General features: G+C 46.2%; 1 protein-coding gene across 1 annotated transcript in view; it reads right to left on the bottom strand.

The window, feature by feature from the left end:
- Positions 1–14,808, bottom strand: part of LOC138266605 (eotaxin-like) — a 174,365-nt gene that overhangs the window by 16,189 nt on the left and 143,368 nt on the right. Inside the window, exon 3 of the mRNA XM_069215435.1 lies at positions 9,464–9,541. Coding sequence (XP_069071536.1) covers positions 9,464–9,541 — 78 coding nt within the window. The remainder of the gene's footprint in view (positions 1–9,463; positions 9,542–14,808) is intronic.

Raw genomic sequence — 14,808 nt, 5'->3', positions numbered from 1 at the left:
TACAGAGTGGAAATGCTGTACGGTAACATCAAGTGCTGGTCTGTATTGAGGAAAACAGGGCAGCCCGACCCTCACCATATCCCCCTCCTTTAGCACAGGGGGAGAATGAAAGTCTCCCCTGTGCATCCTACCAGCCTTGCTGTCCAGGATGTTCACCTTAGGGCTAGACCTGCAGAAATCCCTTGCTCCCATTTAACACCCGGTCAAAGCAGGTGGTAGATTGTAGCAGGAAAGGGTCTGTCATGTCTGGAATGGCAATCTGCATGTGTTTTTTGACCAGGGAAAGCCATGGTCAAGTTTGCCCATTATAGGCGAATAATTATCGCATGGCGCATGGGAGCAGTTGACTCCTCACATTATAACTTCAGCACCTCTGCAACGTGCAACTTATAATCATACTTCTAATTACCTACCTCTCAATCTACATGTTTCACCATTGCCCAGATTTACAATTTGTGCTAATTATATCAAACATATGTCTTGAAAATCAGCTGGTAAACTGAGTTTCAAAACCTGGAGAAAACTAGACATTGTTAAAGGATCATCCATATGCCTGTCAGGAAAATCGATTATATATATTTCGAAGGGATTCATTTTAGACTTAGACATAGGATGGTCCATTCCTTATTTTTGCTAGGTTTGCAACACAGTTTGATGTCCTCTATGAAATTAGGTTCAGTGCCCCAGTGTCAGCTAAGCAATGAGCCTCGAGCGTTTGATTTCCTCACAAGCAAGGGGTTCAGGCCTCTGATCAGTGCTGGGCAATTAGGATGAGATCTATGATTTCTGTGATTAAACATGAGGGTGGAATCTTCCCTATAAGCAGAAGGACAGGGGATTTGAAGCACCTCAATGTGAAGGAAAGAGGAAAGTATTGAAGACAGATCCCAACTGATGTGGGCAACAGTTGGGTCAGTTGATAATAGAATAGCTGTCATTCTTTATTGTTCACAGCTGTTCTCTGATGAACTAGCTTCCTTCTTTATTTCAAACACAGAAACAATAACATGTAGTATTGCCTTAGCTAACCCTACTAAAACGGCAACTAACCATCCACAGCACAAACCTGCATGTACTTGGTTTGCCTTACAGACGTTCACCTCAATGTCACTCAGGAACCTTTTATTTCAGTGCAGGTTTGGCTCCCCCACAATCTGCTTTCAGCCTCGTTGATTCACAGTTTTAAAGCCTTCCTTTTTTCTATTTTTTTTAATCCTTCTCAACCTTCTAAATTTTTCTTTGCCGAAAGTAAGTGTTTTGGAGGCTTCTAAGTTGGACCTAATGGTACCACCGTAAAAAAAAAACAGAACGTGATCCTCATAATCCTATCACCAGTCGACCTATTACTCTGCTTCCAGGCAAGGGCAAGATTGTGAAATAATTTGTTGCTCTACCTGCTTTGCGACTTCCTAGAATCAAATGTCATCTTAGATTTTACTCAATTAGACCTTTCCCATAATCGAAACAGTTACATTTGCAATTGTAGATGATCTGCTCCTGAAGGGTGAATCTGATAAAAGTCAATACGCTGATATTACTTCATTTATCAGCTAAATTCAATAGGCTGAACTACACAATTCTCATTAAGCAACCTTAAGAGACTGGGAGTACAGGCATAGTGCTTCACAGGCTTATATCATTTCTGTCAAGCAGATCTCAGTGGATTCCACGTAGATGCAGTCGAATTTGATTCTCAGGTTCAAATGGAATCTCAAGTGTCACCTGTCATATTTTCTTTTATTTTCTCTATGAGGAATATCTGACTATTCTCTTATTTCATACTGTGGAAAGTAGGAAAATGGCCATATCAGCCCTCACTGGGTCATCCACGAACTACTGCAACAGCCTTCTTTTATGTAATAAGACCTTCCTAATACCCCGGTTACAAGTGGTCAAAATCACGTACCCCACCTTGTTCTCAAAGTCCCCTGTTTCAGCCACTTCACTCCAGTGCTTAATTTGTATATAAAAACGTATCAGTGCCCAAAACCCTCCTATTAAACACACGGCGGCTGCAATTAAATGTACGAGCACGGAATATTGAGGCAGCGTAATCCTGAAGCCATATCGGGCCTATTCAATCCATTTACAGCCACTCCCTACCCCTTCAGCTCACTCTTGCAGCTTGCAGCTTTCTGATTTTTTTCTTTGTGATGCTTTTTCATTTTTCTCTGCCTCCGTCTTTTCCATATGTATATTTTGCTCACAATAAATGCTTGAGGCAGAAAAATAAGGGCCAGTGCTCTGCACCAGAAACAACACGCACAAATTAAGCACTGCGCCAATCCCCTTCTGAAAACCTTCACTGGCCTCCTAATCGGCCTGCCATCATGTAAAGTGCTGGACGTAATATATAAACCCATCCATGGCTCTACACCAAAGCTTCTAAATGACGAGCTAATGGAATATTTTACTGTAAGATCTCTTCACTTTGTGAGCAAAGATCCATTCCATATCCCCAGATTTTAAAGAACTTGCCACGTTAGTCAGACGTTTTCTATTCTGCCACCATATATTTGGATCCACTTCTGGCCAACTTAAAAGCCATTGTGTCCTAATCCATATTCACTGTTCTCCATTGCTCGAGCTTTTTTAGCACCAAGAGACACACTGGTGGTAGTGCAGTTTATTGAATGTAAAATCAAATCGAATCAAACTAAACCCTACAAAGGTGTTTTATATACTACAGATTTAATTTGGTCATAAAGTAACATGGGAATAGCAATACAATTAGTATGGTGTCCGGTGCTTAGCCACGGACACAAAAAAACTGAGGAAAGGGGCAACACGAGTGAAAGCATAGGTTGCAGTGGCCACGCGGTACAATTGCCAAACTTGCAAGGCAATTGCCCTTTTCAACCAGAAATCACCCGAATGCCCTTATTTGGAGATGAGTGGCCGGCTTGATTACCTTCCTGTGAAGCAGAGGGATTTAATGAGCTACTATCGAAGAAGACCGATGTCCATATTTACAGATCTCTGCCAGGCACAGTCACACACAAGCAATTTTGGATTTCAGTCCCTCTTCGTGTATGTGAGTAGAATAGGAAGCAGTCTACTGATAAGTCAAACTAGAAAACTGTATTGATGAGGAATGACAACTAAATAACTCTTCTTGTGTATGAAATACTCAGGGCCAATGTATCTCTAAGGTTAATGTTAGACTTGTCATCCTTGGCGTGGTCTCCCTTAACGTTTTGCCTCTGTTCCCCCGGTTGTTGATGTGTGGACTCTGATTTTGCTGTTTTTATTACTCTGGGCACTTTACCACTGCTAACCAGTGCTAAAGTGCAAGTGTTTCTTTACAAAATGTGTATGTAATTGGTTTATCCATGATTGGCATATTTGATTTACTAGCAAGTCCCTAGTAAAGTGCACTAGAGGTGCCAGGACCTGTAAATCAAATGCTACTAGTGGGTCTGCAGCACTGGTTGTGCCACCCACATAGGTAGCTCTGTAATCATGTCTCAGACCTGCAATTGCAGTGTCTGTGTGTGCAGTTTTAACAGTAAATTTGACTTGGCAAGTGTACCCACTTGCCAGGCCTAAACCTTCCCTTTTCTTACATGTAAGGCACCCCTAAGGTATGCCCTAGGTAGCCCCAAGGGCAGGGTGCAGTGTATGGTTAAGATACGACATATAGTAATGTGTTTAATATGTCCTGACAGTGAAATATTGCTAAATTAATTTTTCACTGTTGCAAGGCCTTTCCCTCTGATAGGTTAATAACGGGGCTACCTTTAAATCTAATTAAAGTGTAGATTCCCTTGGGGAGTGGATGGACATATGGAGTTTGGGGTCTCTGAGCTCACAATTTAAAAATCCATCTTTTAGTAAAATTGATTTTAAGATTGTGTATTTGAAAGTGCCACTTTTAGAAAGCGAGCATTTTCTGGCGTATACCATTTCTGTGACTCTGCCTGTTTGTGGATTCCCTGTCTGGGTCAATTTGACAGTTGTGCTGGTTGCACCTCACACTAGATATCAATCAGTCAATCAATTTGTAAAGCGCGCTACATACCCGTGAGGGTTTCAAGGTGCTGTTGGGGGGGGGGTGGGTGCTGCTACTTCTCGAAGAGGCAAGTCTTGAGAAGTTTTCTGAAGGAAAGAAGGTCCTGGGTCTGTCGTAGATCCGGTGGGAGGGTGTTCCAGGTCTTGGCAGCGAGGTACGAAAATGATCTGCCGCCGGAAGATTTGTGTCGGATGCGGGGGATGGAGGCGAGGGAAAGGTTAGCGGAGCGGAGATGCCGGGTGGGGGTGTAGAAGCTGAGTCTGTTGTTCAGGTATGATGGTCCGGTGTTGTGGAGTGCCTTGTGTGCGTGGGTGAGGAGCTTGAAGGTGATCATCTTGTTGACGGGGAGCCAGTGAAGGTCTCTTAGGTGGGGGGTGATGTGGCAGTGGCGAGGGATGTTGAGGATGAGTTGGGCGGAGGCGTTTTGGATGCGTTGGAGGAGTTTGGATGAGATACCGGTGTAGAGGGCATTGCCATAGTCGAGTCTGCTGCTGACGAGGGCCTGGGTTACTGTTTTTCTTGTTTCTTTTGGGATCCATTTGTAAACTCTGCGAAGCATGCAGAGGGTGTTGTAGCGGCAGGAGGAGATGGCGCTGACCTGCTTTGACATGGAGAGTGAGGAGTCGGGGGTGAAGCCGAGGTTTTGTGCGCTGTCGGTGGGAGTCGGTGGGGGACCCAGCGTGGATGGCCACCATGAGTTGTCCCAGGCGGAGGGGGTGCGCCCAAGGATGAGGACCTCTGTTTTGTCCGAGTTCAGTTTTAGCTGGCTGTCTCTCATCCAGTCGGCGATGGCTTTTAGCCCTCGTGGAGGTTCGTTTTGGCGGTGTGCGGGTCCTTTGTGAGGGAGAGGATGAGTTGGGTGTCATCGGCGTAGGAGATGATGTTGAGGTTGTGCTGATGGGCCACTTGTGGGAGGTGGGGCATGTAGATGTTGAACAGCGTCGGGCTGAGGGATGAGCCCTGGGGTATGCCTTAGATGATGTTGAAGGCTTTGGATTGGTACGGGGGAGGCGGACTCTTTGGGTTCTGCCGGCGAGGAAGGATGCGGTCCATTCGAGGGCCTGGTCCTGGATTCCTGCTGCGTGGAGGCGGGATTTTAGGGTGTGGTGACAGACGGTGTCAAAGGCGGCTGATAGGTCTAGGAGGATGAGGGCTGATGTTTCTCCATTGTCGGGGTGGCTTCTGATGTCCTCTGTGGTGGCGAGGAGGGCGGTTTCAGTGCTGTGGTTGCATCTGAAACCGGACTGGGAGGAGTCTTCGAGGTACCGAGTGAGCTGAGTGTTGACGATTTTCTCGATGACCTTCGCCGGGAAAGGGAGCAGAGAGATGGGCCAGAAGTTTTTCAGGTCCTTGGGGTCCGCCTTTGGTTTCTTGAGAAGGGCTTTGATTTCGGCGTGTTTCCAGCTTTCCGGGAATCTTGCAGTTTCGAAGGAGATGTTGATGGCTTTCCGTACGTGTGGTGCGATGGCTGTGTCTGCTTTGTTGAAGATGTGGTGTGGGCAGGGGTCTGATGGTGATCCGGAGTGGATGAAGTTCATGGTCTTGCGGTTTTCATCGTCGCTGATGTTGGTCCAGAAGGTCAGTGGGCTGGAGCAGGTGGAGTTCATGGTGGGTGGGGTAGGAGCGTCCGGAGTGTGAGGGGAGTTGAAGCTGTTGTGGATGTCCGTGATTTTTTGGTGGAAGGCGGTTGCTAGGGTGTCGCATAGTTCTTGGGAGGGGGTGATGTCGTTGACGGTGGCGTTTGGGTTGGAGAGTTATTTTACGGTGCTGAAAAGTTCTTTGCAGTCGTGGGCATTGCTTTCTAGGTGGGTTTTGAAGGAGGATCTTTTTGCTTGCCTGATGAGTTGGTGGTGTTTGTGTGTGGCATCCTTGAGTGCCGTATGGTTGTCTGGAGTGCGTTCGAGTAGCCATATTTGCTTGAGTTTTCGGCAGTGGCGTTTGGAGGCTTGGAGGTCGTCGGTGAACCAGGTGGCTTTTTTGTTGATATGGTTGTTGGAGGGTTTTCTGAGTGGAGCAAGGCGGTCGGCGCAGTCGTTGATCCATAGCTTGAGGTTGTGTGCCGCAATGTCAGGGTCAGTGGGGTTGTCAGGTGGTTTCTGTGCTAGGGCGTTGGTTAGTTGAAATTTGGTGACTTTGCCCCATCGTCGGTGTGGTGGTTGTTCGTTGAGGTGGTGTTCTGTCTGTTTCTTGAAGGTGAAGTGGATGCAGTGGTGGTCGGTCCAGTGGAGATCGGTGGTATGGTTGAAGGTGACGTGGTTGCTTGTGGAGAAGATGGGGTCAAGGGTGTGACCGGCTGTGTGGGTGGGTGTGTTGACGAGCTGTGTGAAGCCGAGGTTGGCGAGGTTTTCGATCAGGGTGGTGGAGTTGGTGTCATTGTTGTTTTCGAGGTGAAAGTTCAGGTCCCCGAGGAGGATGTAGTCCGTGGAGGTGAGTGCGTGGGTGCTGGCCAGGTCGGCGATGGCGTTGCTGAAAGGTGCCCTGGGTCCTGGGGGTCTATAGATGAGTGTTCCTCTGAGCGTGGTGTTGGGGTCGGTGCGGACTTGGAACTGAAGGAGTTTGGCGGCGCTGAAGGAGTCGTCCAGGGTGGTTTTGACTTTGAGTGTGGCTTTGTGGACGATGGCTATGCCTCCTCCGGTTCTGTTGGTGCGGTCTTGGTGCGCGACTTTGTATCCGTTCGGGATGGCTATGGCGATGTCGGGTGCTGAGGAGTCGTTGCACCAAGTTTTGGTTAGAAAGGGCACGTCCGGGGAGTCGAGCAGGTCCCAGACTTCGATGGCGTGCTTACGTGCTGAGCGGGTGTTGAGGAGTATGCAACGGAGGTGGTTGGTCTTGATCCTAGGAGGTTTGTGGGCTCTGTTGCAGGTGAAGCTGCAGTTGTGGCAGGAGAAGGGCCCGTGCGTGCTCTTTGGAGAGGCCTGGAAGCAGGTGGTGTCTCGGCTTGTGTTGAGTGCGCAGGGTGTCTGCGTTATAGCGAATGCTGACGGGGTGGCTGTTGCCGGGGCCAAGGGTTCTGGCGCTGGGCACGGTCCAGGCGCGGACGGGCGCAGATGGGTTTGCTTTTGGTGCGCCTGCGGCTGCACCGCTACTGCCATAAGAGGAGGGGAGGGGAGGGTGGGAGTGGGAGGCGGGAGGGCCTGGCGAATGAGAGGGCTGGGGGGTGGGGCCGCAGGGGACCTAGCGGCGGGAAAAAAGAGGCAGGCAAGGAAACGGTGAGAAGGAGGGGGGAGGCAGGAGGGGCCGCAGGGGAAGCAGCAGCGGGAAAAAAGAGGCAGGCAAGGAAACGGTGAGAAGGAGGGGGGAGGCGGGTGGGGCCGCAGGGGACGCAGCGGCGGGAAAAAAGAGGCAGGTAAGGAACGGTGAGAAGGAGGGGGGAGGCGGGAGGGGACGCAGCGGCGGGAAAAAAAGAGACAGGCAAGGAAACGGTGAGAAGGAGGGGGGGAGGCGGGAGGGGCCGCCGGGGACGCATCGGCGGGAAAAAGAAGCAGTCAAAGGAAACGGGATGGAGGTGGCGCGGAAGGCGGAGCGGGGAGCGACCTGCCTACAGAAGCAGGGTCAAAGGTTGCTCCCCGGTTGATAGTGACACAAAGGGAGCTGGGGTGAAGTCTGCATTTCCTGATGAGCCATCTGTGCTAGGAGGGAGGGGGGGAGTGGTCACTTACACCTGAAAGGGCTGTGCCTGTCCTCACACAATGCAGTCTCCAACCCCCTGGTGAGTTTCTGGGGCCTGGCCTTGGCAAGGCAGGATTTCACATTCAGAAGAGACTTTACTTTGAAGTAGGCCTACTTCAAAGGATAAATTGGGTATAAGAAGTGCACCCAAAACCACAGACCTGAGAAACACGTCTGGAAACAACAGGAACCTCTGCCTGGAGAAGAGCTGATGAAGAAGAGCTGCCCTGAATGAGACTGTGCTTTGTGGAGCTATCCTGCAGTTGCTGCCAAAGTAAGAGGGCAAAGACTGGACTTAGTGTGCCTTCTATCTTGGGAAGAAATCTCCAGGGGCTTGATTTAGAGCTTGCCTCCTGTTGTTTGAAGTCTCAGGGACAGCAAAGACTTCTCTCTGCCAGCACCTGGAGTCTCTGGAGAGACTCCTACTCTACCCTGTGGTGCCGATCCAGTTCCTGGGACCCTGAAAGGAGAAGCTGGCAGCCTAAGAGGTAGAAATCCATGCACAGAGCGCTGTGCGGGGAAAAGATCGATGCAACTCCGATCTGCGGCTGAAGAAACAATGCGCCGCCGGCTCCACAGCTGAAAATCAACACTCGCCGGAAATGCGACTGAAGAATCGACGCACGGGGCAGGAGAAACAACGCGCAGCATCGCTAACGGAGGCTGGGAGATCCCAACACGCGCTGCGTGGTTTTCCGATCATCGCGCGGCTGGATTTCTAACGTGAACCATCGTTGTGCATGCAAAAACAACGCAAGACCTGCCTGGACCGGTGTGCGGACCGAATTGACGCATCGCTCTTCTGCGGAGAGAGGAACAAATGCACGCCGACTCGACAGAAGAGGAAAATGACGCAAGGTCTCGCTCATGAGTGATATTGATGCATTGCAGGCCCTTTTTGACTCACACACTGCTCGTGCGGGGTTCTTTTTGCCGCGCACCAGGTACATTTTCATGCTAGCTGTGTTTAAAACTACTTAAAGACTCTGATTTTCAATTGATAACTTGATTGGTGTATTGTGGATTTTTGTTGTTTTGGTCTTGTTTTGTTTAGATAAATATTTCCTATTTTTCTAAACTTGTGTTGTGCCATTTTGTAGTGTATTCATTAAGTTACTGTGTGTGTTGGTACAAATACTTTACACCTAGCACTCTGAAGTTAAGCCTACTGCTCTGCCAAGCTACCAAGGGGTAAGCAGGGGTTAGCTGAGGGCGATTCTCTTTGACTCTGACTAGAGTGAGGGTCCTTGCTTGAACAGGGGGTAACCTGACTGTCAACCAAAGACCCCATTTCTAACAGTTAGGTAAAGCAGAGCCCTTATAGATCCATCTGCAGGGCACAGATTACAAGCCGTATTGCATCCTGTGGCTACTAGCAAGACACTTTAGGCCTCATTTATAAAGAACTGGTGCAGCGTTACACCAAATTTGGCAGCACCATGCTGCGTCGTTTCAGTAATGCAGGGATGCGTCATATTTACTACCACAACTTGCACCCCTGTGTTTTTCCTCCCGCTGGCACTAACATTAGCTGTCTAGTGCACAGCAACACCAATTGCACACCTCTCCCACGCAAAGTGATGCGTGTAAAAGGACCGTATTTACAAGGTGGCGTTATGCCACAAGAAATGGCTTAAAACTGCTTTGTAAATATGGGGCAGGGCATTGCGCCACCGGAACATCAGAAAAAGGCATGTTCCTGTGGTGCAATAACCTTGTTAATGAGGCCCTTGGGGTTCTATAAACAGGTTCAACAAAATGAAAAATAATAGAATCACTTACTTTAGTTCTTTCAATTTCTGCTTAACCCAACGGACTTTAGGATCAGAGCATATGGGTCCTGTCACATTTGTATAAAATCTAGACCAAAGGAATGAAACACAAAGATGAGTTCACAATTGTATAGTCATATTGCAGAGGGGCTTGAATAATATTTGCATAGTGTGAAACCAAGGGGTCCAGAGCAGTGAGTGTTTTCAAGTGAGACATTTAACATTGGTATCCTGGGCCAGACTTCTAGTGGACCCCGAACTGGATAACAATTGCTCCCTGTCAACACTCACCGTCTCAGAGTAGCAAGCCAAAACATACTAAGACTTACCCAAGAAGCTATTCACATTCATAAGGCAAAAATACTTTTAAATGGCATTAAAACCATAATGTCCAGCCACTGTTGTTTATGAAAGAAAAGTGTTTTACTACGACATAAGCGTAATAAACTGTATATTAAATAAAGGACGGGAGAGAAAACTAGAAGGTTCTAAACCCAAAAAGTAGAGTATCAACTTGTCCAAAGCAAACACAACTGTTTATTTAAAATTTAAGTAGCAGGAATGCCCACATGTGCAGTGCATCGGCAGCCACCAGAGAATCAGCAAGGGTAAACCTAAAGACCGTGTGCCAGATGCATTTAGGTTTGGGTTTCTGATTTCCTAATAGCGAATCTTAGTGATTCGCTATTAGGAAAATGCAAAATGGGATGTATAACAGTGTATTTTACAATGTTCATGAGCTAGGTCGCAATTTGCAACCCCATTGGGAATCGCCACAGTCACAGGCATGGTGGCCTGCTAGGGACAGCAGACCACCATGTCTGTGACTGCCTTTTAAATAAAGCATTTTTTGTTCTTTTTTTCAGAGTAGGCAGTTGTGCATGGGACCACTACCTGCTCTGAAAAATATTTTTGCTTCCATTCACAAAGGGTAAGTGGTCCTGTGGGTACCCCTTCTCGTTTGAGAATGGGTTACCATCAACTTGAAGTCAGTGGTAATTGTGATTGTTTTGTGACTGCATTCACAGCCGCAAAACAATCTTACATCCTCCTTACATCCCCCTGCGACTCGCTATGAGGAAGGGACACCCTTGGCATGCCACTTCCTAATAACGACTTGCAAACCTATTTTGCGAGTCGGTAACAGGTTACCGACTCCCAGAGTAAGATTGTTACATGGGGAAAAGCATTTTCCTAGTCGCAAATGGCCCGATGGGCTATTTGAAAATGGCAAAAGGCTTTCATACACCTGGCCCTATATACCATATATGGTGGTGACCTGCATTTCAAAAGTAAGTATCTCCAGAACAGCTCTGAATAGAAAGATTTAGTCAATGGATCCAGGCTGAGAGTAAACTTTTCTCTGATTCCAGTGGGCCACGGGGTGAAGACAAGGTAATCCTCAATATCCTCTCTATGTAACTATAGTGTGTGCATACACTTTCCACTGCACGGGTTGGGGTGTCAGAGTTAAACCAGATGATGAAAGGTGAGTTCCTTAAAAGGTGGCTTGAGTGACCTGTCCTGGAACAGGCCTAGTTCCACAATGGCTCCCACATGCCTTCTCAGTCTTCAAGGTTCTTAACATCGCTGATCGGTGGCACTTGTCCTGAAAAGTGCAATGCACTGTCTTCTACACAGATAGGCAGGGCTCACTCCTCAAAGGTCAGTCACAGCAACACCTCTCTCAGAATCATGGGTCAGACTTGATCCTGGCCTGGAAGGGAGGTATTAACCAACACGTTTCTCTGCCTGTCTCACAGTCCTCAGCTACACTGGTGTGCAGTTTGCTTCTTCATATTCAGATATAGTGGAACAAGTACTGGTCTAGGTTTTCAGTAGTTATGTTCATCCCTAATCAAGACAGTCATTTGCACCTTCTGCATTTAGTGATCCCCCAATCTTGGAAAGGCATAAGCACTGACTGATCGGTGCATGCTGGGTTAAAGCACACTGGAAAAGGGCCATTTGGGCCTAGTCAATGAGGTATGTTTATTTATTCCACACAGCAGTCTTCATGCATAAGAGATAAAGGTCACTCGAAAGGGGCAATCACCCTAACCAACTGGAACCTCTGTCCTGGGGTATGTTCTCAGTGCCAGCATGACCATGGGCAGTCATGGCACCAAGTCAGTCTCCATTTTGAAGTGTATACACAGGTGAAGGCCAGGGGACTTCGCCATACGTGCAGTTATACATAGTCAAAACCTCATCCTTACATACACATATACACACATGTCCCACATATATCGAAGTAAAGACCCCTAACTAGGTGAGAATGAGTGGGTGGACCTTTACACAAATGAAACCAGTGGGCAATCCCCCCAGAAAGGAACAGGTAAAAAAGCCTAATTATGCAGTTATCAATCTCTTTTAGCCTGGGGGAATGGGCATTCACTATTCTTTCAATCAACGGGTGCACTTTGGCAACCCCCTCTTCCTCAGTGCCAATTTAAATAAAAAACAACAGCGTCTCAATGCAACAAGGTACGGGACAGGATAGTACAGCTCTCCAGTGAGCTGTTTGCATAGCTACATCACACTGAGGCTTACACGTGCTGGTGGAATTTTCATAGTCTTTCAGGGGAGGGGAAGGAGAAAACAGCATAAATAGAAGGGGGGAAGGGAAGGATTAGCTGGATACATATATAGAGTTTATAAAAAGAATGTTCAGATTCAAGTGTTCATAAATGTCAGTTTCTGGGTAGATTGTCTGCCATTCTCTATCTAAAAAAGGACACCGACACCGCCTTCTCATGGATTGGTTTATATACAAGTTTTGGCAGTGAATCTAGTTCAACTATTCTCTAATGGAGGTGCGAATAAACAACACTGAAACTGAAATCTAATGATACAGCAATATTAAGAGGGTGCACAACCTTTTGCAAAATAACAAAAATACATATTATACTACAAAATGATCACACTTTTTATTGAAACTTTCTGAAAATAATCAATGGAGATGTAAAAAGTTGAAGTACCAATTTATCTCAAACTTCCTAATCAAATCTGAATACATAGATGGAAACCAATCAATTTCAGGACTGAGTGTGTAAATGACCCTTCTACCCAGTAGTCATTTGTGAATCAGGCCGTCGAGGGGAACAAAACTATCACAAGAAACCTATACCATAAATAGATGGGAAGATCAAGTAGCAAACGTAAAGCTGCATAAGTCTGTGCATCTTATATTACTGAAGACAGTGTCATCCTACTTAAATTAATATTACACCACATGGATACTGTGAGGATAGCCTTTGCTTTCAATGCTTCATTTCTAGAGGAATGGTATCAGCAAATAAAGGTGTGCCTGTTCATACAAAAATAGAGAAAGGTTATTCTCGTCCCCATTGCCACATAAAGAGTCTTAATGGACTAATCAAGTTGAACAATGCTAGAACCTGTTTCTGTCGTACCAGTAAAACTCACAGATTATGTTATACTTAGTAAAGGTACTGTGAAGCCGACTGATATATAATATGTTCTAAATTATGTGTATTAATGCACACAGTATAACAATGAGTTAACGGGTCAAAAATGGAAACGTGCCTTTTTTGGGAGGGCCATCCTCACCTACTAATATTTCAATGGCCACTACTAGGCAGCCTTGTTGCTACAAGAAATGTCAGAATTTTGTGAATCATCTTTGATACAGCACTATTGATCTTTCCACAAGTGAATGCTCTGACAAGGAGCACACACTTCTAATTACATATGCTCAGCAACGTCAATCCCATCCTCAAATTCCATCACAAATCAGAAATAGTCTGAATTTTGATGTTATCAGACCTTGACTATTACAACAGCAGATACATAGGCCTCTCGAAGATCATTATAAATGAGCTTCACTTAAGCAGGGACTGGGTCACTAGGCACGACTGAATATTGAAGAATCTTGCCATATAAGACCCATGTCGCAATCCTGGTTAGGTTACTAGTGAGACAGAATACCTTTAACATGCACTACATGACCCACAAAGTATATTGACATTTCTTGCAAGCATCTTACCACTGATGTATGCAGAAAATGTATGGATTCCTTGAAATAATCTTAATAACTGGTAATTCCTCAGGGCTGCATCCCACCCCATTGTTATTTTGCACACCATGCTACATCAGTTTGGACCCAGTCAAATACAAATCAGCCTTGACCCTGCTCCGATAGGAACAGTCCAGCCTGAACTCGCAGGCCTCATCCTTCCTGAACCAGAACACAAGTAACCCATGACCAGTTTCTTCCTCATTAAGACCTTCATTCGGGTATAGCTTGGTTCCAGTGATACAGTGTGCATGGGACCCACGTCAGGTATAACCCAAGACCGATTCACCCTTTTTAGAGCTCACCAATCAGGTATACCTTGTTTCAAATGACAGTGTGTACAAGACCCATGTCTAAGCATACTTGTCCCACCTAGCGCATAACACTGATGTATACAAAAATAGATGGATGGAGTGCTTGAATTAATCTCATCCACTGGTGATTACTTGGACAGAATCCCAGCCCATCATTATTTTGCACACCATTCCATGAGCAATCACATTTACAAACCAACTCATGAAGGTTGATCTGCGGAAGACAAAAAGATCAACCCAGCACCCTTAAACACAAACATTACATATGAAAAGTAATTGGTCATCAAAGGTTATAAAACAAGGAAAGTTTGGCACTTCTATCAAACCTTCTCAGCTTTCTCAGTAGGAACTGCAATAGATGTAATGCAGTGAAAGTACCTCAGTACCTGGATTCCTACATTTAGCAGCAATGCAATAACAGATGCTAGAGTTCACTGAAGACCAGCCCTTCACCATGCTTTCTTAGCACAATGAACAACAAATGTAGAGTTACTGCCAAAAACTGTTGAATTGCCAGAATAACCAGATTTTTTATTCTAATAAATGCTACCCCTATTGCGAGTTAGTCTATCCATTTTACTCCTGGTCTTCAAGTGTCAGGTGGTGCCTTAGAACAAATGAATAATGAAATACATAAGATGTCTTGAAGATGGCAAGGACTATGTAAGCACTGCCACCACAACACATGAAACATTTATAATGTTAGTAAATACTTTCAAACAAACTATGCAGTTACATGTTACATGATTTAAAATATGGTATGCTTAAATAAGCTGAAACAAAAAAAGGAGTGGGGGACTGTAAGCCAGTCAAGGTCCAGTACCCACGCTCTGAAATTGTTAATGTAACAAACTGTAGAGGCACTGTTCCTATCAGATAAAAAAAAGAAAAGAGAGGTGGACGAAACACAAGGTGGGAATCCTAAAGGATATCTCTTGGTGCCCTCACACATCCCTAAGGATGTCATGCTTCATCATCTGGTGTTCTCCTTGTAGCGAGACT

The sequence above is a fragment of the Pleurodeles waltl genome, chromosome 11 (genome assembly GCF_031143425.1).
Source record: "Pleurodeles waltl isolate 20211129_DDA chromosome 11, aPleWal1.hap1.20221129, whole genome shotgun sequence".
Lineage (NCBI taxonomy): Eukaryota > Metazoa > Chordata > Amphibia > Caudata > Salamandridae > Pleurodeles > Pleurodeles waltl.
This window is presented reverse-complemented; position numbering and strand designations above follow the sequence as displayed.